The 22,989-nt window shown below is 31.1% G+C and overlaps 3 protein-coding genes across 14 annotated transcripts in view; 2 read left to right on the forward strand and 1 right to left on the reverse strand.

The window, feature by feature from the left end:
• The window catches only part of LOC141447461 (transformer-2 protein homolog beta-like), a 43,226-nt gene that overhangs the window by 19,994 nt on the left and 243 nt on the right, over positions 1–22,989 (reverse strand). For 7 of the 10 annotated variants that reach the window (XM_074115026.1, XM_074115032.1, XM_074115024.1 and 4 more), the window contains exons 2-6: positions 17,933–18,058; positions 16,607–16,848; positions 11,160–11,283; positions 7,339–7,481; positions 1,615–1,837 (exon numbers count right to left, since the gene is read on the reverse strand). In XM_074115026.1, coding sequence (XP_073971127.1) covers positions 1,615–1,837; positions 7,339–7,481; positions 11,160–11,186 — 393 coding nt within the window. In that variant the 5' untranslated portion in view covers positions 11,187–11,283; positions 16,607–16,848; positions 17,933–18,058. Of the gene's footprint in view, positions 1–1,614; positions 1,838–7,338; positions 7,482–11,159; positions 11,284–11,355; positions 11,375–16,606; positions 16,849–17,932; positions 18,059–22,989 lie in introns of those variants that run through there. The other 3 variants (XM_074115028.1, XM_074115027.1, XM_074115025.1) reach the window with 2 other exon arrangements.
• On the forward strand, positions 11,403–13,360 carry Rpn6 (regulatory particle non-ATPase 6). Its single transcript, XM_074115018.1, has one exon. It carries the CDS (start codon positions 11,589–11,591, stop codon positions 12,837–12,839), a length of 1,251 nt encoding a protein of 416 aa, XP_073971119.1. The 5' UTR covers positions 11,403–11,588; the 3' UTR covers positions 12,840–13,360.
• On the forward strand, positions 14,500–22,936 carry Ppat-Dpck (Bifunctional Phosphopantetheine adenylyltransferase - Dephospho-CoA kinase). Of its 3 annotated transcripts, XM_074115013.1 has the most exons (7): positions 14,505–14,666; positions 14,750–15,343; positions 18,698–18,846; positions 19,521–19,721; positions 19,804–20,058; positions 22,065–22,247; positions 22,476–22,936. In XM_074115013.1, the coding sequence occupies exons 2-7, from the start codon at positions 14,761–14,763 to the stop codon at positions 22,677–22,679; spliced, it is 1,575 nt and encodes a 524-aa protein (XP_073971114.1). In that variant the 5' UTR covers positions 14,505–14,666; positions 14,750–14,760; the 3' UTR covers positions 22,680–22,936. The 3 variants fall into 3 exon arrangements, with proteins under 3 accessions (XP_073971116.1, XP_073971113.1, XP_073971114.1); XM_074115012.1 differs by having other exon boundaries at positions 14,502–15,343; XM_074115015.1 differs by lacking the exon at positions 19,804–20,058 and having other exon boundaries at positions 14,500–15,343.

Consider the following 22,989-nt stretch of genomic DNA (forward strand, 5'->3'; position numbering starts at 1 on the left):
TCTCATTTGTGCACGATTAAAGAGTTTAAATGATCTAGTTACTGGTAATGTTTTGGGAATTGAAGCCTAACAAGGTTGGTAAACTGTCCAAAATGGTCTTCTAAGGATGCTGCTGAGCAATCATATGGGTTCCCCGAGTCCACTGCCAGATAATAAACGCTCTGTATCCCTTAATTTTACAGTATTTATAGAATCTGCCTGCATTGGTTGCTTGCATGCAGTTACTCAATATATGTGGTAGATCTGCATTACAGGCATTCCTATTCGGCTGAAATTAGAATAACCCAATCATAAAGGAAATGGTGCACATACCACTGAGTCCTCAAATCAACCCTGCTTCTTCGTGATGTTATCCTAGTCATTAATAAGCCTACTTCTTTCTTCTACTATGTGTATCTTCATCATTCAACAAAAACCTTACATCATTGCTTTTTTTTTAATATCTTGAGGGGCAACTTATCAAGAGTAGACAAAATCTGTCAATATCGGTGTCTAGTTGAACATAATAATAGAAAATTCCATTCAAACCTTCAAAGATATATATTTTTTAAAATTGAATAATTTGCTTGCAAATCCTCAATAAACCACGGCTGTTCAGAGAGCAAATATTGTATAACATCTTGCTTAAGTGTATCTGCCCTCCGATGAGGTCCTTGCTTACTAACTTGGGTATATCCAGGACTCCAGGAGCCATCACAGACCTTATCTAAGATCGTGGTGTCATTGATCTAGTGGCCATTTGAAGCATTAATAATATTCATAATATAACATAATTTAAAAAACTTAAAATAAAAATAAATCCGGCAGAAAAAAAAAACTTTTGCAGGATTGTGTTTTTGGAACAGCTTAAACTTTTGAAGTGAATTAAGACTTAGGCAGGATTGATTCTGCTCAAGAAATTTTAATTTCTTATTATTTTAGAGAGCAACCTACTTCAAAGAGCGTTTCTATGCTCTCCTTTAAAAAATTGAAGCTATCCCAAGATCATTAATTTTCTATGGAATACTTAAAAATATATGCTAGGTACTTTAGCATAAATCCGTGCCGTTCTTTTTAGGATTTATTGCAACATATTATGGACGGTGAGGTGAATCACACGTCAGGTAGTGAGATTATGGATAAAAGTGTTTTCTGTTTGTCAAAAAACCCTTGGTGGGCCCTTCAACTTTTGAGGATATTCTCTTGATGTTACTATTAAAGTCAACAAGGAAGTTATTTTTTAAAAAGAAGCTAAATCTAATCTAAGAACAAAATCTAATTCAAGCTAAAACCGTTTGAGGGGAAAAAACATTATAAATCCTGAAAAACTACTAAAATAGTGGGGAGGTTGTATGTTGGAAGAAACGACACGAATTTATGCATCAATCCCAATTAATGTTTGTCGACTTGTGACTGAATTAGTTATTGATCGAATGTTCTCAACATTGTTTGCAATCTTAACATTTCCGAACACTTAAAAACAAAATGCTAAATAACTTTCAACAAAATAATAAATTATAATAAAAAATGATAAAAGTATCAAGTGCGATCATCATCGTAAAGCCATAAGTCGACAATTGCCTTACAATTAATTTTAATTAAATTAATAAAGAAGAATAAAAAAAAGAAAATTACTTTACTAACCCGGCTACCATTATGCCGCCGTCTGTTCGACATAGGGCTCCTGGAATGGCTTCTAGCACGCCCTCTTCTATATCCACCACCTGGTGAATATGAGGCACTCCTAGATCTTGAATATGATCGTGATCTGGAATATCTTGATGATCTGTACTTTCGAGAAGAACGGGAACGTGAACGATATTTCCGAGATGACTTGTGATGAGAGCGAGACCTCGATCTGTATTACATCATATTATAAATGATTTCAATAATTTTTCTAAAAAAACCCTAGGGCGCCTTTTTTATTTTAAATAAAAAGCGAAGTTTATATCACAGTTATATTATTCTAAGTTACTTTTTATGATAATGGTTTTATTATATTCTTTTATTTCAGCAAAGAAAATTTGTTGCACTCATAGAAATGAAATTAAAATAAAAAGATAAAACAAAAAATGGGAAAATAGCGATGAATTTTAAAGTAAATTTAGATTTTATTGCTGAAAATGAATAAAATCCATGTTATGAGCAAAGGCGGAGCTCCCCATAGCATACCATTTTGAAAACGTTTCATGACTGGAAACTGCGTTATAAATGGATTTAATTGCAAATTATGTTTTTGAATTTATTATAATTAATTAATAGTACATAAATGTTTCAACAGTTTTCAATTTGGGCTACAAATACATAGACCAAGACTACGCTTACAATTCGTAACGATCAGAAAAAATTTAATTCGAGTTAGTTTTCACACTGTTACGAATTCTGCTTAAACCAGTTTACCATTAGAAATGGATGGCTTGCAGTTTCAAGCAATCGACTTCTTAAACAGCAACTGTTCTTCATATTACGTTATGCATTAAAATCTAACACTCAAGCAGTTAACTATTGCTGCCAACTAACTGCTTGCGGAATTTCAATCGTGCAGTAACATCACACATGCGGACTGTTCAAATGCTGTTCGTAGGCAAATGACAGTTACTCTCACTGCCAAAAAAAAGACATCAAATCCTTTTTTATATTCGTATCCAAACGTTTAATTTTGTCCTTTAAGATTGGAAAAATAATTTTACAAAGATTTCATTGTTGCTACGAAGTATTAAATGAGAACCTGTTTGCAACGTTCAAGATACCCTTAACTTATGGAAACCACGAAGAAAAATTAGAGAAAGAAAGCCATTCTTACCTCGTGGAAGTCATGGAGAGGAAAGATGTGAGAGACTGCAAAGCAACTATTCTTTTAAGACAAATTAACATTGGAAAAAATAGAGCTAGTTTTTTTTCTTTTATTTATCCAATAATTGAAGCATTAGAAGCCAACAGTAGCTGTGAATATCTACATGTTGGTTTTTTTTTCAGCCCTTGAAATCAATTGATGGTTAATGTGCGAAAAATTCAAAAATAAAATAATTAAATAGTCTACGTGGTTCACGCAATTAAAACAACTGATTAAAATAAAATTCCGTGGCCAGACCCAGTGAGAAAATTAAAGAATAAAAAGTTTTAAAATAAATACAACTCTAGCGGGAATGCTTCCCCTTACGACAGAAATAAAAATTAATTTAAAGTATCTTCAAACATAAAGCAAACCATGCGTTAGCTAATTATAGTTGAGAGGCGCCAGCCACCTAGCTGAGGTGAATTTTGTTTGCGAAATGAATATGAATCCCAGCCCTACTTTTGATAATAGATATATGCTCACCCTTCTGATGATATAATTAGCATCAGTTTCAATTTCAAATTTAATAAATATGTCCTACTTTTCATTTGCTTGAAGTAATAAAGTTAAGAGCTATAATAATACCACAATTATAGTGATTAAGTACTATTGACATATTTGAAAATTAATATTTCTTTAAATTAACTTGTTTTTTTTTTTGGATAACTAATAAGAACATTCCTTCATATACAAAAACATTAGTGATAATCTTAGCAATAAAAAAAGTATTGAAACTTTTTTTAATACTAGTTATACTTCTTTATTTAATTTATTTCCAACTTAGTATCTTGCAAAACTATTTTAATCCATACATTTATAAACAATTACACTTAGTTCCACAGCATAATTTTTCTTTTAAATTACTTTAGAAAAGTCCTTTTCAATACAAGTTCAGAAAATGAAAATGCAGGTGATGTGCCAAATTCTCACAAGCGATGATGAGGAGAAGTTGTTATTTATAAAGAAAGATATGATTTTAGGTGAATTTATTTATCATTTAACAAACTGAGAACTCAATTAAAATTCGTATTCACTCAGGACAAATACAATTAAACATTAGTAATTGCACTTTTTTTCTATTTTTATCAGATTCACACCACTTCGCTTACACTTTCCACAACTTCTACAGAATTTGTATAGAATACAATTGAGTAGGGTGAAGACCAAAAAAAAAATATGTTGCAAACGTTGGTGATATTGTTATAGACGTTCTAATTTACCGATTTCAAAAAAAACAAAAGCTAATTTAATAAGGCTAGACTCTAAAAGTTTCCCATAAGAACACAAAGAACTATTTTACCTTAACAGATCGTTATCTTAAGATCTGTCTTTATTTAGAACATTATACCAGCTGGCCAATAGATTAGAATATGAAGCGACATTAGCATACAAAAAAAAAAGAAAAGTAATTTAAAGTTGGACTTCGTTTGAGAGCTCATCACGTTATGTATTTATTAGTAATAAAACATGTATTTCTAATAAAAACGCAATTTTGAAGAATTGGCTCGATCGGAGGAGCTGGAAAAAGTTAAAAAAATAAAAAATAAAATAAAAAAGTAAAAGAAAGCAATGTCATGGCCTAAGAATGAATATAAATAGAGCGTAAAACGGACCCAGCGGTATCAACAGTACAATTCTCAAGCTCAGGATAATGAATAAATGTAATGAAACCAAAAATTCAATTCGAATCAGAACTGTGATATAAACTGGCTCTTCTTTTTCTTTTTGAAAAAAAGTAATTGATAAAAAATAATAATATTACTGTTTAAAGCAATTTAGAAAAAAAGATTTTCCCCTTCATTATCTTAAAAGAAACCCACTGATCCATGGAGAATTTTAAAGATTAAATTCTTTTAAAAGTCTTACAGAATTAGAAAGAAAATTAATGATAAATTAAATTATTTATAGTTGGTTAAAAATTTCAATAGGCAAATTATATACGTTTAAAAAATAATAAATTTTAAAATATTTGGTTTAAAAACATGGGAGAAGTTGCCAAAATGATAATTACATTTCTTGGAAATACTTCAGTTTTCAACAAAAAAAATTTCGACACCATCAGAATTCTTACTCTTACAAAGAGATGGGGCGTTTCTTTGCGACTGACAAGAAAAAAAAAAAAAAAAAATAGGGAACTTTAATCAGCTTTCAACATCTATGTGGATAAGCTATGTCGCTGATTGTAGAGAGTTTAAAATGTCTCAAACTGTGGGCTCATAGCAGTAAAAAAAGACGGTTCCGTCTTTCACCAAGGACATCCTGAGTCCTGGTTGGATCCTTTTTGGATATTGAACGAGTAGTTTCAAGGGGTAACCATTACCATAATGGGACTCATACCAGAACTATTTTGTACAGATTCTGAGATAAGGATGAAAATACCCATTTATTTCCTTATGGACTTTAAGGGTTGATATAATCAGTTCAGGTTATTTCTTTTAAGGTTAATTTGTTCGGAATGCCATGAATCTTAGGGTTCGATTTGTTGCTGGTTGTTTATTAGGTGGCCTTGGATATATTTCCCCTGCAGACAAATTATAGGCAACAGAAATACTTCTTTTTCTTTCAAACAAACTCCATTCTCCTAACTTGCAAAACCCAATTTTCGAATGAAGCTTTCACCTACTTGATAAAATGGATCTCATTTGGACAACATTCCCTTTTTGACTTTCTTATATGGTGTATTTGTTTTATCAAATGAAGGAAGGATCAGTGGGTAGCTCAAACACTTTTTTAATTTTTATTTTTTAATTCTACCGACACCATAAGAGAGACTCTGTACTAAACTGTATAATGCAATTTACTTATAATACTTTTTTTTTTGTTATTGTATTTAAATTGCTTTTTGTTATTTAAAAAAAATATTTGGGAAGGATAGATTAAATCTGGGAATATTATTTGAGGAGGTTAATGGGAAATTTTGTAAGGATAACTTAACTTGAGAAAAAAAAAGAAGTAATAATCATTATTGAATAATTAAAAGTATTCGAAATTCTTGGGACATTACTAGCTCTTAATTCAGACTCCTTTGTTGTAAATGAAAAAAAGTCAGCTTAATATTTCCTGATAGAAGCAGAGCAATCGTTGAATTATCCGCGGAGTTAATTAGTTCCAAAAATTAACTTGAGATAAGAGTTATGCATGCGCAATCCGGCTAAAGAGAATCGTGTTTATTTGCTAACGTCGCCAAATGCATTTCTGCCAAGTTTTAGATTTTTTTTTACAAGTTGAACATCCGATTTATTTGAGCATTACTTTTTCAATTATTGAATTTTATCACGTAATCCATGAATTTCATCTACCGCTGAGAATTTCATGCGAAAGCTATTCTAGGCCACGAAAAAATTTAGAACACCTTAGGTTATTACAAATTGTAAAAATGTTTGTGGGCAATATTAAAAATAGAAGAAGAAAAAATAAACTAATTCAGGGAGCTCGGGGCACTACTTTGGCATGAAACAGTTCCTACATGTACAGAATTTGAAACCGGTAGTACTATGAAACCACGAAACACCCGCTGAAACCAATCTCTTTTCGTCATTAAAAATGCTTTTAAACATCCTCCGCTCATCCGATCTCCAAAATGAAAGTGAAACTGCGGATAATAAGAAGGCATTTTACCTTAATGGAAACAAAACCATCTAAGTTTCTTTTTTTTTTACGTCTTGAATATGCTTTTATTTATTTTAAAAAAAAAAAAAAAAAAAATAGAAAATAAATAAAAGAAAATGTAAGAAAGGAAGGAAAATAGAGATAGGCAAGGAAGAAAAAGGCGAGGCGAGGGATGATATCCCTACCTTTATAAAAATTTCATTTTTTCTCATGATTAACTTTTTCTTTTTTTTTTTAAATTATTTTTCATCATTTTTCAGAAAGCACAAACCCACACAATTTTTCTTCCTTCTTGACAAAAAGATATTTTTCCTAGATACTTCTATTTTCTTGATTCGACACACGAGATGAGAGTGAGAGAGGGAAGTGTTCCATTTTGAGGAGTATTTTGACAAACTTGACGAAATTGCACAACACAAATCTACATTTCTCTTCTCTCTTCAGAATTTTTCTCAAGTAAATAGTCTTTATACATTTTCGTTTTCATCCCATGGGGCTTTTTTCTTAATTACCTAAACAGCGAAAATTATTTAGTGTCGTAAGAGTAATGGAAAAAAAATAGTGTGTTCTTTTTAAACAAGGATTATTTCAATTAAAATATATATATATATATATATTTTTTCTTTTAATATTTGTTAAAGGCTTCAATATTATTATTTTCTTAATTCAAAACATTGCAAGCAGGAAACTTTATTTTTTGTGAAAAAAAAGAAATGTTTTATATTATTTTTAATAAAATTAAATCAAATTCAACTCTATGAATAAATGTGAAATATTTAATAAACTGCAGTTAAACGAAAATAAAAAATACATAAAATTAAAATAATTTGTAAATAAGAATTTAAAAATAATACAAGTAATTGATGATAATATAATAGATTTTGATAAATAAAAATTTAAAATAAATTTCTGACCTAGATCTTGAATATTTCCTTTTGGATTTATGCAAAGAAGGTGATCTGGACTCACTCCTGTCTTTAGATCTCGATCTGTAAGTGACAATTTTCCTTTCACCGTCACTACGGTCAGAAACACTCCCAGTTGGACTCTCTTGACCCTGTACAATGTATACATATGTTATCATTAATATTTTATGGGATTAATAAACCTAACTAAATACACGTGCTGGCCACCAACACAATCTCCGCAGGTTCGTATCAGTAAATCGAAAGCAGATATTAAAAAGTTCGTTTCTTGGACAACTAACGGTACCTGATATTTAAAATTTTATATAGACCCAAATTTAATGAATTGGTTTAGTGAAAATGCATTGACTCTTTACCATATTAAGTTGTGTCACATCATTTCAGAAGAAGTGTCCTGAGTTTCTTTTGTACGAGTTTAACTAGGGATATTCTCATATCCGTAAAATAGGATTGGTGGAATTAGCAAGATAATTAATCAACGAGGAATCATTACAATGTACTGCGAGCAATTCTGCCAAGTGAAGGCGCCAATTCAACAGAAATGCCGAAATTAGCTACTATTCAACTTGTTTATGTCTGTCTGCATCATGAAAACAAAATCCAAGTAGCCATTCTGGAGAATTGACAAACGTTCACTAAAAAGGAACTCACAGTTAGTATCAAAATGAAAATCATTGCAATTACTTAGACAAGAACTTAATAAAGTACACTATAATTATTAATGAAAATGAAAAATTGAACATAAGATTAAATATAATCCAAATATTTTTATGTAGGACCACCTACTCTATTCACCCGCAGTCATTCTCAACCACATACATAAACAAAACTATAATAATCAAGCACTCAAAATCAAGATATATATTTACCACTTTATAAGAAGTCACCAAAAGAAACCATCATGAAAATATAAAGATGAGCTAGTTCAATTTCTATAAAGCAGAATAACTCAAAAGTGTATTTAATAAAGTTTGATACTAAACAAGTAAGATCACTGTAGTTAAGCGAAATGCATTTTTATTTTCAATAAATGGTAGCAGGGAAGGGATTAGCTATGAGGTTAGCATACTGGACTCCCACGCGGAGGTCCCGCGTTCGAATCCAGCAGCTGACCCTTAGATTTTCTCTTCCTAGGAGCTTCTTACAGCTCACTGTCCGGTGATGGACAGTGTTGTCTGTAACGAGAGAACACTGTCCGGAGGCCGGCAGTGCACTGGAAAAAGCTCCGGGCGCTAATAACCTCAGCTGTTGATGCGCCAAAAAAAAAAAAAAATAAATGGTAGCAAATTGTTTAAGTTTGATTATTAATTCAAATTTACATGATGCAACATTTGTTGTAGTTGTAAATATGTCTAATAAATTAAACAAAAGTTTTATTACTAATGACACACTTATCTTTTTTGGCGAAAGACTTCTATTTATTAAACTGTGAATTAATAAAGAAAAACGTGAAGCTAAATGAGTAAAGAAAAAGTGAAATTTTAAACTGATCTGCAATAGATGAAAAGTTCAACTCCAATTTATAAGTTGACGGTCACTTTAACTTGGCAAATGTTACTTTACTTTGGAAATGTTTACTACAAAATAATAATCATCACTAAACATTGATTTTAAGATAATAATTATAAAGCCTGTCTACCTTTATTTACAAAAATTTTAAACTTATGGAAAGGAAACTGCTGAAGGTTCTTTAGATCACATTTACAAGTACACCTAATTTAATGGTAAGTGTATCTAATTGTCTCAGTAAATATTGCTCTAATTTTTTGGTGATTTACTAACAAAGGCCAAGATTTCATAAGAGAATAACCAATCCACTTTACCTTGGTAGATCGAATCTACCAAGCTTTGGTCTCAAAAGTATGCCTCAGCCGAATACTACAATAAGTCAAGCATTGTGCATGAAATAGTGTTCATCGTCTCCTTTATTCCCTCATTCACAATTTCTGCATTCAGGACCACTATCTCATCGTATCTTGTGAAAGCACCCAGCCAGCACCCTTACCATAATGATTCTTAAGTGCACCAACTTGAGGAAGAGAAGAAACATCGTGTCCTTCAGGCTAATCACTTTCAGTCCAGAATCATATAATACTTCTCCATTCCCCGGAAATAATCATTTTTAAGCAATTTTGAAAATCTTTTAACAGCATTGAAAATTTGACAGAATCCAGAAGGAAAGCCTTACTGTTCTTCTAAAAGTAAGATATAAAACAAGCAGATACTTGTTCTGAAGCAAATACAACTAAACTTCAATAAATTTGAACAAATTTAACGAACTTTTAATATTCCACCATTATTTGGCGAACACACTTATTATCTATTAACTTCCATAAGAATCTTAATAAATTTATATACCTATGTAAATAAAAATGCAAATTATTCGAATGTAAAATATATATATATATATAATTTATTTTTGTAGCAAATATATGAGAAGACCAACTCATTTTAAAAGGGGATCCTCACTTTTACTTGCTTTTTTATATTGCACCTGATTTACGTTACTTTGGAAATTCTGTTCACCAAAGTAATGAGTTCAAATGCATTGTTTCTTGTTTTTTTTTTTTTTCTGTAGAACAATGTAGAAATGATTGATTATAAAAAAAAACATAAAATAATCATAAAAATTCCGATAAAACCGTTTTAAATATGTTTCTATTCTTAAAATTCCACTATAAACTTTTAACACTGCTGAAACAAAGCTGTATTATGGACTATTATTACTACCTTTATAAGTGATTTAAAACATTTACAACTCAGCCGTAACAATAACAATAAGTGCTGAAGTCCATGCCAAGTACAGTAAGCTAGACAAGTGAAATCTCATAAAATACATATTAAATAAAAAAATAAATAAATTTCAATTAAAATCAACTAAATCACTCATAAAAATACTTCATCTATGCCAGCATCTAAGTAGCGTGTTATGGAAATGTACGTAACACTACATTATTGATAAAACAATTTATCAACCTCAAGACAATGAACGAAAAAACAAAACCAGTAAAAAATAGAGAAACAGGCGTTTCTGTGCCGAATAAATCGACGATATATCTTTATATGTATTCTTGGCTACGAAGCTATTGATCAAACATCCATGTACTACACACTGAACAAAATCACTCCATCTTTCATTAAATTGCAGGTTTTAGTAACTAAAAATGCAATAATTTATAAGTAAACTTCAAATCTCGAAGTATATTAATTTTGAAATTTCATAAAAACTCCAACCTAAAGCATAAATAAATCATCAAATCACTTAAAGGAGGTTAAAATTGAGATTTTTTTAAAACGTACAGCAAAAAACTCATAAATACAAAACTCAACTCTTCTCCTAAGGCAAATTCTAGACCAAATATTTTTTTTTTAAAAAAAAAGTTACGATGCTACAAGCATTTACTGAAACTAAGGTTCTTGGTTTGATCATGGCTAGTAAAAATTAAAAAAATATAAAAATCTTAGTGATATAACTCAAATTTAACTCGTGATTTTGCTTAACATTTCTAAAATATCCTCAACTAAACAAAACGCTGAGATGTAACCTTGAACGTGTTTGAAACACACCTCGGTTAAAAATAATAATTTAAATAATTTAACAAAAAAAATCAAAATCGATAACAAATTTAGGATACTTGATTAAACTTATTTCATAAAGAACTAAATTATTATGAGTTTGTTATATTTTGAGAATATTATAACCCCATCCCCTAGTGCGTGCCGCAAAGCGTCAGTTGAGTACGTTCAATATATCACATTCAAAATATAATACATTACAAAAGTAAAAAAAAAAATTGTATTAAACTTACATCACGGTTGTCTGCATCATCACTCATATTGTACTTCAGAAAAAAACTATAATGTACCAGGCGAATTTACTAAGAGAAAAAGTGCCGACTGAAGTTCCACCACATGCAGTACAAATGCAAATGGCTGAAAGACAGAGAACAATGATTGGCTTACAACAAAGATAGCGTCTGTGTAGCATATGACAATTTACATTACCGGAAACAATTGTTTTTTTTTAAGATTTCATTATTTATACATATGTAATTTCTCTCGATTTAAACTTTTAATTTTTCACTTTTTTTTGTATATATGCAAAACATTCTATAACTTGTTCTTGAAAATCAATATAGCACTAATTAAAGCCACTGCTTTCTAAATTTATGTATTAGTGATCACATTCTAAGATGACCTAGCGTTTCAGTTTTAGGTTTTCTCCATTAAGTTTAAAGATGGCGGGTGCAATGTTGTTTGAAAGGACTGTGTCAACAGAAAACAGAGAAACTAAACCTATTGGAAAACTTTTCAGTGATATCGACGATGACAACGATGAAGAAAGTATCAAGACAAAAGAGCAAAGAATACTTCAGCTGGGTGAGCAATACAAAAATGAAGGTAAGGCCAAAGAACTGGCTGAACTTATAAGGGCAACTAGACCTTTCCTAAGTCAAATTAGCAAGGCCAAAGCTGCAAAATTAGTTCGTTCGTTAGTTGATTTCTTTCTTGATTTGGAGGCAGGTATTGGTATTGAAGTACAGCTTTGTAAGGAATGCATAGAATGGGCAAAAGAAGAGAAACGTACATTTTTAAGACAGTCATTGGAGGCAAGACTTATTGCATTGTATTTCGATACTGGTATGTTCACCGAAGCTTTGCAATTAGGATCATCTCTTTTAAAAGAATTGAAGAAGTTGGATGATAAAAATCTCTTAGTAGAAGTGTTACTTTTGGAATCGAAAACTTATCATGCATTGAGCAATTTGTCAAAAGCCAGAGCAGCTTTGACTTCTGCACGTACAACAGCGAACTCCATATATTGCCCACCTAAAATGCAAGCAGCTTTAGATTTGCAATCTGGTATATTGCATGCAGCTGATGAACAAGATTTCAAGACTGCCTATTCATATTTTTATGAAGCTTTTGAAGGTTATGATAGTGTGGATAGCCCTAAAGCATTGACTGCTTTAAAATATATGTTACTGTCAAAAATTATGTTGAATACTCCAGAAGATGTGCAACAGTTAGTGAGTGGAAAATTGGCATTAAAGCATGCTGGTAGAGACATTGACGCCATGAAAAGTGTGGCGAAGGCCAGCCATAAACGTTCATTAGCTGATTTTCAGCAGACATTAAAAAATTATAAAAAAGAATTAGAAGAGGATGTTATTGTACGTGCACATCTTGGTACGTTATACGATAATATGTTAGAACAAAATTTATGTAGGATTATTGAGCCTTATTCAAGAGTACAAGTTGATTACGTCTCAAAAGCCATAAAACTTCCAACAATGCAAGTAGAGAAGAAGCTGTCTCAAATGATTTTAGATAAAAAATTCAATGGAATATTGGATCAAGGAGAAGGTGTACTAATCGTATTTGAAGAAGCTGTAATTGATAAAACATACGAAATGGCTTTAGAAACTATAAATAGCATGGGCAAGGTTGTTGATACATTATATCAAAAAGCTAAAAAATTATCTTAGACTTTTTATTTTTAAGGTTATGACCAGATTGCTTATTATCGTCTACAACCCCTACAATAACAATGAAAAGTCTGAAATACTGTAATAAATTATTTTTTATTATTTTATTAATGCATACTTTTTTCATATAATTTTGTCATTTATCAATTGCGACTAACAGTTTTACTAAAAAAAAGGAAGTGTTTAATATTGAATTTGTTTTTCTCCCATGTGTCGTAGTTTACGTTGTGTGAATGAGAGAATTTTATAAATCAATTTGTATATAGATTAAAAAACGATAGTAAAAAAAATAATCCTAAGCAGAATAGCTATAATCATGTAATTTATTTTTGTATAAAAACAAAAAAAGCTCTTTTTTTCTTTTCTCTTTCTCAGAATTGTCACATTTATTGTAAGTGGGAAAGTTTGTTAAAAATTTGTCATTTAATTTTCTTTATTTTTTCTTGTGAATGGAATTTATCTCACTACTATTGTTATCTAATGTTAAATATTAATCAATTTAATAAAAATCTTTCAATGTATTTTTCTTTTTATTAGTCAGTCTGTACCTGTTTGAATAATTTATTCTATATCTTTTCTTCGAATGTATATCCTTACACATTAGAGATTATTATTCTGTGTTACTCTTTAGGGGTGGAAAGAATTTCGCCGTTATCAGATTCTTATATTCACGAAGGGTGCTTTCATAATGAGTTTCACTATACGCTGTATTATACATTTGTAGGATATTCAGATTGCAGCTATTAGACTGCAAAATCAAAGGTAGTGAACCACAAGAAATAAACATGAGATACCACCATCTTAATTCTTGCATCTTGTCGAAGAGATTTATAAGATTTATTTTCTAGAGATAAGCAATTGAGTTGGAAAGATCTGAGGTAAATGGCGGGGTTTCTATACGACATTAACCGTTGGCTCGCCATTTGTTTAACATGAATATTTGGTCCTGCCTCAATAGTCTGGAATTGAAGAGTAAACGGAATCCAAATCATTCATATAAAAATATGACATACATGTATTATAGAGACCAATAGGATTTTGGAAGTTTTTACAGTAGAAATATTTCTTCAAGTTTCAATGGAAAAAGTTTCATCAAAGACCGTTTTCTTGAAAAAGTCCAAAAGAAATTATAGATCTTTGCTCTTTATTTTAAAGTTAGACAGTTCTTTAATTTCGAAAAAACTATTTCGAAAGTTAAATCTCAGTTTCTAAAGGTTTACTGGATCACAATAAAAGATACTGCAATAAATTCTGAATTATTTTAATCAGAATATGTTTAGTTGAAAAGTGGTGTTTACAAAATTTCAGAAAAAATATTTCTAAATTTTTGGCAAGGAATTAAATTCTCTTAAAAGTTCAAACGTTTATAAATGATGATTTATGGGAAATTAATTTATGAAGCATGTTTAAAATTCATGGTAACTCATATCAAATCTATTTGCTTGAGGGGAGCCAATAACAAATTACCTCATTTTAAGCTATTCAAGCTTATTACATAATACAAAAATGGTATTACAGATAGAAAGCAGATATTTCACTGAAATTAGCGTTTTTTTTAAAAAACGAAAATTAACCACAATTACTTTATCGTATAAATTGTATGAAAAAAAATCGATTTTTCGTTTTAAGTATCGTGAGACATTTTGTGGTATTACGCTATTATCATTTTATATGAAAAGGTTACGTGACCTTCTATCTTCAGGTTTTGTCCTAATCATCATGAATAATAGAGATTTTTTGTAAAGTTTAAGCAAAAAATATTTTATACTATTAATTAATGGTTTGCCGATTTTTAGAAGGATATTTTGGCCGATTTGGAGAAATTGAGTTTGTTATATGTAACTTTTCCCACACGTTGATGGTATGAAGAATATTGTACTTATTTTATTATTTATTTCTGCTTTTTTCAGCCTTTTTTCTAATGATGACTAAAACTGGAATGTTGATAGTTACAAATCCTAATAGATTTGTTAGGTGCATACCACGAATTCAAAGAGAAATAAAAAATACTTTATATATACAATTTCTAACGAAATGGCAATATTCATGTTTGAAGAATAGTTCATTAAATTCTACAAAATTAAGTGGACCCTTGTTTAGTAAAACAGTTTTAAGTTTGTACAGAAATTCTATAAATATGAGTAATATAGATGTGAGAGTTTTATTAAGCAGCATTAGAAATTCAAATATTTCAACAATTAATACGAAAAAACGAGTTGAAGTGGTTTATTTTGATGATGTATTAAATGCAGATGAAATGCAAGGATTTTTAAAGAAATGTGTAACAAATCGTTCATCAGATTGCCAAACAGTGTCCTTAGGTTATCAAGAAGATGGTTCAGTCGAAGAAAAAATAGAATCATCTGGAGAAGTTTATGATAATGTTGTTTTGGGTGGTACCTTTGATAGACTCCATCCTGGACATAAGATATTATTGAGTGAAGCTGTGCTCAGATGCAGCAAAAAGTTGACTGTCGGTGTGACAAATACGGAAATGTTGAAAAGTAATTATTTTATGTACTTAGTGCATCTCTTAAGACAATCTATTAATGGCAAAATCAATACATTTGGTTTGTAATTAAAGTAGAGCGTAAAAAAATGACCGTTTTTCGAAAAAGAAAAAATAATACATTTATAATATTGTATCCATTTTTAAAATACAGTTCATATGTGACTGTAAGTCATCTCTGACAACAATTGGTCCCCACTCAGAAACTTTATTTTAGAACAATGCTTATCGGAAAGAGCTGAATCTGGACTATATGATGGATATAAAAGAACATTGGTTTCAAGTTTTTCTGATAATTGATAAGAGGTAGTGGAGCCAACCGCTAACCTGCTAGAACAAAATTTGTATAGTTGACCCAAATTGGTTGTAATCGGATTATTTTTGAGGGCGAACTATCTATTTGTTGAAAGTAAAGTTTGGAATTCATGGAAGGTCAATCATGAATGAACTTCTGTTGTTAAAAAGAAGCGAGTAACTTTTCCCAAATTGCCTTTTTTTTTTTTATTGAGAATTTCCTCACAATATCCCAGCATGACTGCTCACTACTTACCATTGCCTGTAGATAAAACAACTCATCTGGGTTCTCTATGGAAGTTCTAGGAAAGGTGTGGGTACCGACAGAATAACTATTCCTTGATGCCAACTCAGACCTTTTCTCCCCTATACAATGCCCTAATGAAAGTTCCTCCCAATTTATTCAACAAGATTTATAGGAGAGGTGTATTATCCTCCAACTCGAACTAACCACACTCTCCAGGAAAGCCATTCCCACACGTATTTTAGAAATAACTTTTCACCCCTTCCAACGCACTACCAAATTAAGGAAACCAGACACTCTAAAGAAGTTCTAGGATTAGAGGGAAATTGGAAGGTAGAATAATGACTCCCTAGATAGGTCATTAGAAAGAACTTTGTCATAAAGCTCCCGCTCCCAGATATTTGTAAGATTTGCATGTTTTAAGCGTTGGAAGGGTATAAACTTCAATCCTTAAAACCACCCACGCTCTTTTAGGAAATTTTGAAGTTTGCAAATTCGATACCTTTTCTTGTTGCATCCCTACCACTAGTCTTCGCCCTTAGAGCATATAGCATGTAGCTCCTGTTCCCAATTTGATGTAAGGTATGTTTTATGAGTAATACATTGATTTATAAAAAGTGCTCACAATTGAATAGAGAACATTTTTCAGGGTCTACGTGTTTGTTTTATTTTTCTTGTTAATATTAAGGTTACCCAGTTCAAGTCAAGTGCAAAACTCACTATTCTCTATCCGACCAGTCGCCATCTACTAGCCATTTTCTTCTCCATACCATTCCTCTCCTGCTGTCTCGAGCAACTACTTCTTCCTTTCCGGTGCACTTAATCCAAACATATCGTTCATCATCTTGAGGCCATCCTTTGCACGTTCCTACACCATCTAAGCTTTTTTTACAGCTTGCTTAATTGTTTTCTTCTAATTTCTTAGTTTATCAGATCTAAATTGTCGAAGAGGAGAAAACTTTCTGCAACAGAACAGAATAATAGAATTTCCTTATTGATGAATAAATTGAATGTTTGGCCTTTGTTATTGTTACAAGTGATAATGGTTGGCTGGGGCAAAAAAAAAATCCACTTAAAAGTTCGATGTGCCGGACATCAGGAGTAAATTTGAACTTGGTCCCAACTAACCATTAAGACATTTTTATGGTCAGAGTAGTGAATTTTAATAAACTAGTTGTATCATTCTTGTTCCTTCTCTGGCATTTCTCTTTCTTTATCCTTTTCAAGACCTTTTATTAATGACTAATGGGGAGGGGAGAAGCTCTGAACTCTAATAGGCCCATGCATCTTCCCTAGAGTCTTGAATCTGGGATTCTGATGTGTCTTCTTTTATGTAAGGGGCATATATGTTAGCATAAGTGAGGTCTGATGGAGAATTTGAGTTGACCTGTTTGCTAATCCTAAATGGTGATGTGGCAGTTAGTGTAAGTGTAGGATATCTGCAGGGTCGCTATATCCCTGAAAAAAGCAAATACTCTTCTCTCTACAGCAGGACTGATCCTTCATTTTTCCCAACACGCATCTCAAATACATCCCACTCCTTTAGTTCTTATCGTCTTAGCATTCATAGCAGCTTACTATCCACTTAATTTTCAAACCCAGGATCTAAAGATGAATAACTACTGTGCTAAATTATTGGATCATCGCCAAGTTAAAAAAAAATCCATTATAGATATTTTTTTTAGTTGTGGAGTACACCATTTCCTTCGAAGTTACTTCTCATAAAAAATTGGAATTAAGTTAATTAATTAAATTTGTTGAATGGAATGAAAGATTAGCACAATAAAATGGTAAAATATTCGGTTTATATATTACAAAAAAAAAAAAGAAAAAAGTATTTAGTAAAATACCAAACATTGGTATCATTCGTAATATAGTATTTAGTAATTTCACTATTAAGCATTAGTCTTTCCTAATTACATCACTTAGTTCTTAGGGCATTGGTAAGATAAGTTTTTCAACGTTCTGCTGGGGAATTCTATCCTATGCTTGAAATGCTTTGAACATAAAAGAACTCCAGGAAGTTGAAACTATTTTGGGGCTTACCTGCCGATAATATCTCAAACATGTTCAGTAGAATTTTAGGTCTGGCCCTCTTGAAAATAGTATCCTCAGTGCTTTGAAATGCGTGTTGTGGTAAAGAATGTTTTTCTAATAGCAGAACCTCGTCATCTGTAAGCAAAAAAGACATTTCATTGTTTCCCAAAATTTCTGAATTGAAGACGGTAAGAGAGCCCACAACTCCCCTGTGAAGTTTCGCATGACTCTCTAAACTCAATTCTCCCCCTCAATTTAGTGATCAAGAATGACCGAAAATAGAAATAAACAAAACGCCAAGCTAGGACGGATGCAGTCAACGATATTATCCATGACTGAATTCAAAATACTTTTTTTAAATGTTAGGGTGATGTATTTTTCCACAGCATTTTAAATTCTCGAGTTGGGTGTGCATCGAATTGAGTAATTAACATGTCTAAAGGAGAGAAGAAACCCTACGTTATCTAAAGCTTCAATAAACCTCGTGAGATTGTGTTTTTAGGGTGTGGAAGTTATTGTTGTAGGATGAACAAAAAGTAAAGAAGAAGTGGTTGAATAGGTTTTTCTTAGGTAATTCTATAATTCGCCTATGGTTTCGCTATATCTAAATAGTTGAAGACACCAACTATTGGAACTCTACGATGGCTCTCTTCCCCCTAAGGAAAGTATTAATCCGTTGGAACTTCTTTAGTAGAAAAACAGTCATTTATTTATATATTTTTTATTTAACACCTTATCATTCAAATATATGATAAATTTGTTTGAATATTTCAGCAAAGAAATTATGGGAACTGATTGAATCTTGTGCTACTAGAATGAATAATGTCAGAGACTTCTTGGAAGATGTTGAACCTACATTAGAATACAATATCGTTGCCATTGGAGATATGTTTGGGCCTACAAAAGATGACCCAACGTTTCAGGTTAAAATAATCTCCATTATGTTAAAAAAAAAATGGAGTGAAACAATTCAAGACTTTTTGTTTACAGAAATTGATATTGAAACCAAACATATTGTTCAGATATAGCATTAGATTTACCTCGATGTTCTTATCTGATTCAAGAAACGATAATTCTCCTACAAAATTATTACAAACCAGAGTGAAAATATTAATTAAGATATTATTAATTAAACATATTACCGATTGAAATTAATTCCAAAAACTGTGCACGGAATAATTTCTATTACCAAGAGTTTGTAACATTATGGAGCTCAGATTTTGTTACGTTTTAATTGCGAGAATCCTCCTCTAAGAATTCTGTTCTTAGACTGCAATTTAAAACCGGAGAATATTCTAATTTTTCTCTAATTTTTCTAATATTGTTCCAGAAGATAAATTGGTGTTCTAATTGCTTCTATTTTTTTATTCATATATTTATTTTTAATTAAAAGAAATTTTTTCACTCTTTAGTGTAAATTTAGAAAAAAAAAATCCATTTTATGGTATAAAAGAAAATTTTAGTAATTTACTAAAAATAGAAAGTTTGTAACTTATTGAAAGATTTTAATTTCTATAAAAAAGAAGGCTATTAATGATATTTGATTGAGATTTTTTATTTTATTGTTATATTGCGAGCTCATTGTTAATTGTTTTAGCTGCTTGTTGTAAGCTCAGAGACAGTACGCGGAGGTGACAAAGTGAACGAAGTGCGTAAGGATAAAGGACTTAAACCACTTATAGTTCACAGTGTTGATCTCTTGTTAAATCCAAATCTAGAAGATGAGTTAGAAGAAGATAAAATAAGTTCTAGTACTGATCGGATACGATTATTAGGTAGACTGTTGCGCCGACCAGAAGTAAGTTTAATTGATCTATTTTTTGTATACTTTATTTAAAAAAACATATAAGTTATAGTCAATTATATATTTTTATCTTCAGGCAAGAGAGGATATCCCTAAATGGCCCTATATTATTGGTATGATTGGCGGTACAGCTAGTGGTAAATCTTCTGTTTGTAAAAGGCTAGAAGCTCTTGGTGCAGCTCATATTAATTGTGATCTTATTGGGCACAATATATATAAAAAGGGGACAAAAGTTTATGATCTAGTAGTAAGATCATTTGGAACTGATATACTGGATGATCAACAAGAAATTTCTAGAAAAGTTCTTGCGGATATTGTTTTTAAAGATAAGGTGAGAAAATGAGGGATACACGTCTCTGTGTATGATACGTTTTTACTTTTAAAACGTTGAAGACATTGCTTTAACATAACTTTAATTTATTGCGAGAGGTGAAAACAAAATTCGAAAATGAGCGTGAATAAAAATATGAACGCTCACACGATTTCTTTTTTAACCGCAATTTAAGTGGTTAAATTTCTCTCAAAAAGTCCGTTTGGCACCGGATCAATGCAACGTACGCAAAACCATGAATTTAGTCTTGACTTACTCTGCGCATTGTGTTTAAGAATTGGACTACCTTCTGTGAAAAACTTAAACAAGTAACTATTAGCCGTATTAAATAAAAAGGTATATTAGGTCTCGCGGATTTTGCAATATTGTGATAATCTCCTCTCCACCCTAAAAATTATAATTATCCTTCTATCTACTTATTTACTTCTATTTACTACAATATACGTTATCATATGATTTCATTATGTTTTATTGTAATAACGAGCAAACGTCATATTAGTTTTTAGAAGATGCAGTAGCTAAATCGACGATACCTAAAACATGATGAAGCTCCCTGAACTATAGTATTGCATAGAATTTGGCATCTGTTGGGCAACACTTATCTCACACACTAAACACTCACCCAATATACATTGCATGTGGGGACCTAAAGAGAGTGGTAATCTGTGCAACTCTAGAATTGAAATATTTAGCAAGTTAATGTATTGGAATATTTAACGTTTGACTCAAAAATTCTTGCCTTTTGATTGCACACAGACAAAAAAAAAATTGAACTAATATCAGAAAAGTAAATTTTTATAAGATACAACGAGGAGATGTTTAGGACTATAGGTATTTAGAAGCCAAGGTGCTATCTTAACTAAGGAATACGCTTTTAGTATTTCAGAATAACAAAATAAACTAGTAGAATTGAAATAGTATTTGTAGAAAAGATAATTATAAAAAATTATGCAAGAATCGAAATTCTAATTGAACTGAGGTTCAACCTCAAGAAAACGAGGACATGGACGAAGTAGTTGTGCTCGAAAGGTTTATAACATAAAATAAAACGAGTCAGATTTAGAAACTAAAGTATGAAACAATGGAAACTCCACTGAATGTGCTATGTTAGTACTTAAAAGTGAATGTATAGAAGATGCGTTTCAGTCTTCCAAAATTAACAAAAGTCAGCTAAAGAGAGATCAGCATTAGCCAAATGGTCGCACAAAGAACGGATCCGAAGAAAAATAAAGGAAGTCAGAGTAGTGGTCGCAAGAATTCTCTTAAAAGTAAGTGGAGAAGGCAACTAATGTACCTGCATTACATTACAAGCCTTTAAAGTTCGCACATTGCAGCAGAGTTGCACTTGTAGAGAAATCAGAGCAAAACATTTCCTTCGGAAAATATTTAAATATTTATGTATATCCTAAGTGAATTGGTAGGTAGACATTAAAAAACGCCTGAAAAAGAAGTTGTTGATTACTTTATATATCAGATGTGCGATACACATAAAACATATGCAATATTATTTACATAAAAAATAATCGAGTTTACGAACTGTACTTAACGCAGTATCACTGTGTTTTTATTTCTTCCTAGATCTACTGTCTTTTTATCCTTAACTCGTCGCCAACTCTTTTGTGTGTAGTGAATTCGCAAACCAACTAGAACACTGACATTAACTGCATAAACTCGCGAACACAGCCAACAGACGCTCACATTCTATGCAATAAGTATTTTTATTTAATATTGTTTTTAAAGAAGCGTTAAACTTCCGTAATCTTTGGCTTTTTCCAGTGCACTGCAGCCTCTAAACAGTGTTCTCTATTGCAACAACACTGACCATATTTTGATAGTGAGCTGTAAGAGGTTCTTAGACAGAGAAAATCTGAATACTTAAGCAGCAGGGCCAAACTGGGAGGCCAGTGCCTTAAGCTCTATGCAAATAATCAATTCCCACCACAAAAAATTGGAATCATTTGTCACAAATATATTTTATGATACATAATTTCACCTTTTTCTTTCAGGAAGCCAGGGTTAAACTTAATAAAATAATGTGGCCAGCTATCTTAGAAAAAAGTAAAGAAGTAGCTATGGAATATGTTAAATTAGGAAAAAAAGTTGTTATAATGGATGCGGCTGTTTTACTAGAAGCTGGATGGAAAAAGCATTGCCATGAAATTTGGGCATGCATCATTCCACCAGAGGAAGTAGGTTTTAAATTACTTTTATTGTTCAATTACATTAATTAGTAGAAGATAATTGAATTAAATTGAATCAGTGAGATTACATCTGTGCTTAGCTGCTCTCATCTGCATCTAGCCAGATTTTAGAAAATAACCATATATTATTGAAACAGAATCCGAAGCTTTGGTGCTTTAAATTATTTAAGAGTAAAATTGTAACGTGTTGTTGTCAAAGAATTATTTTGATTAAAGGCTATTATACGTCTGCGCGAAAGGAGTGGTTTAACTGAAGAACAAGCTAAATCAAGGATAGCATCACAGCCATCAAATTCAATACAGGTGGAAAATGCAAATTTAGTCTTTTGCACCTTATGGAAGCCGGAGTATACTCAAAAACAAGTGGAAAGGGCTTGGAAAGAACTTAACGAACGATTAGAATTAAATCCATTCAAATAAGTAGCAATGTTTGATAAAAAAAAAATGTAAATGACCTATTTTGTATACAAGTTTTACCTACCAAATAGTAGAGTTGTAATAGTTGAATGAATAAAAGACAGATCAAAATATTAATTTCTATTTGATATGAAGGATGTAAATAAAAAAAGTACCATTATATTTTCATATGAACACCAATAATGAGCAATATCTTAAATAAAATGTTACTAGAAAAGAAATAAATCAAAGATGTTAATAAAGTGAAGTTCAATTTAAAAGTGTTTGTAAATTTAATGGCTCCTAAATCACAGTGCTTTTAACTTTAAAAATT

The sequence above is a fragment of the Rhodnius prolixus genome, unplaced genomic scaffold (assembly GCF_049639745.1).
Source record: "Rhodnius prolixus isolate KJV_2025 unplaced genomic scaffold, Rpr scaffold_7, whole genome shotgun sequence".
Lineage (NCBI taxonomy): Eukaryota > Metazoa > Arthropoda > Insecta > Hemiptera > Reduviidae > Rhodnius > Rhodnius prolixus.

Coding starts and splice junctions, on each gene's coding strand:
- Rpn6 (XM_074115018.1), top strand. CDS start 11,589: ATGGCGGGTGCAATGTTGTTTGAAAGGACTGTGTCAACAGAAAACAGA.
- Ppat-Dpck (XM_074115012.1), top strand. CDS start 14,761: ATGATGACTAAAACTGGAATGTTGATAGTTACAAATCCTAATAGATTT. Junction 19,722..19,803: donor GACTGTTGCGCCGACCAGAA/GTAAGTTTAATT, acceptor TTTTATCTTCAG/GCAAGAGAGGATATCCCTAA. Junction 20,059..22,064: donor ATATTGTTTTTAAAGATAAG/GTGAGAAAATGA, acceptor TTTTTCTTTCAG/GAAGCCAGGGTTAAACTTAA.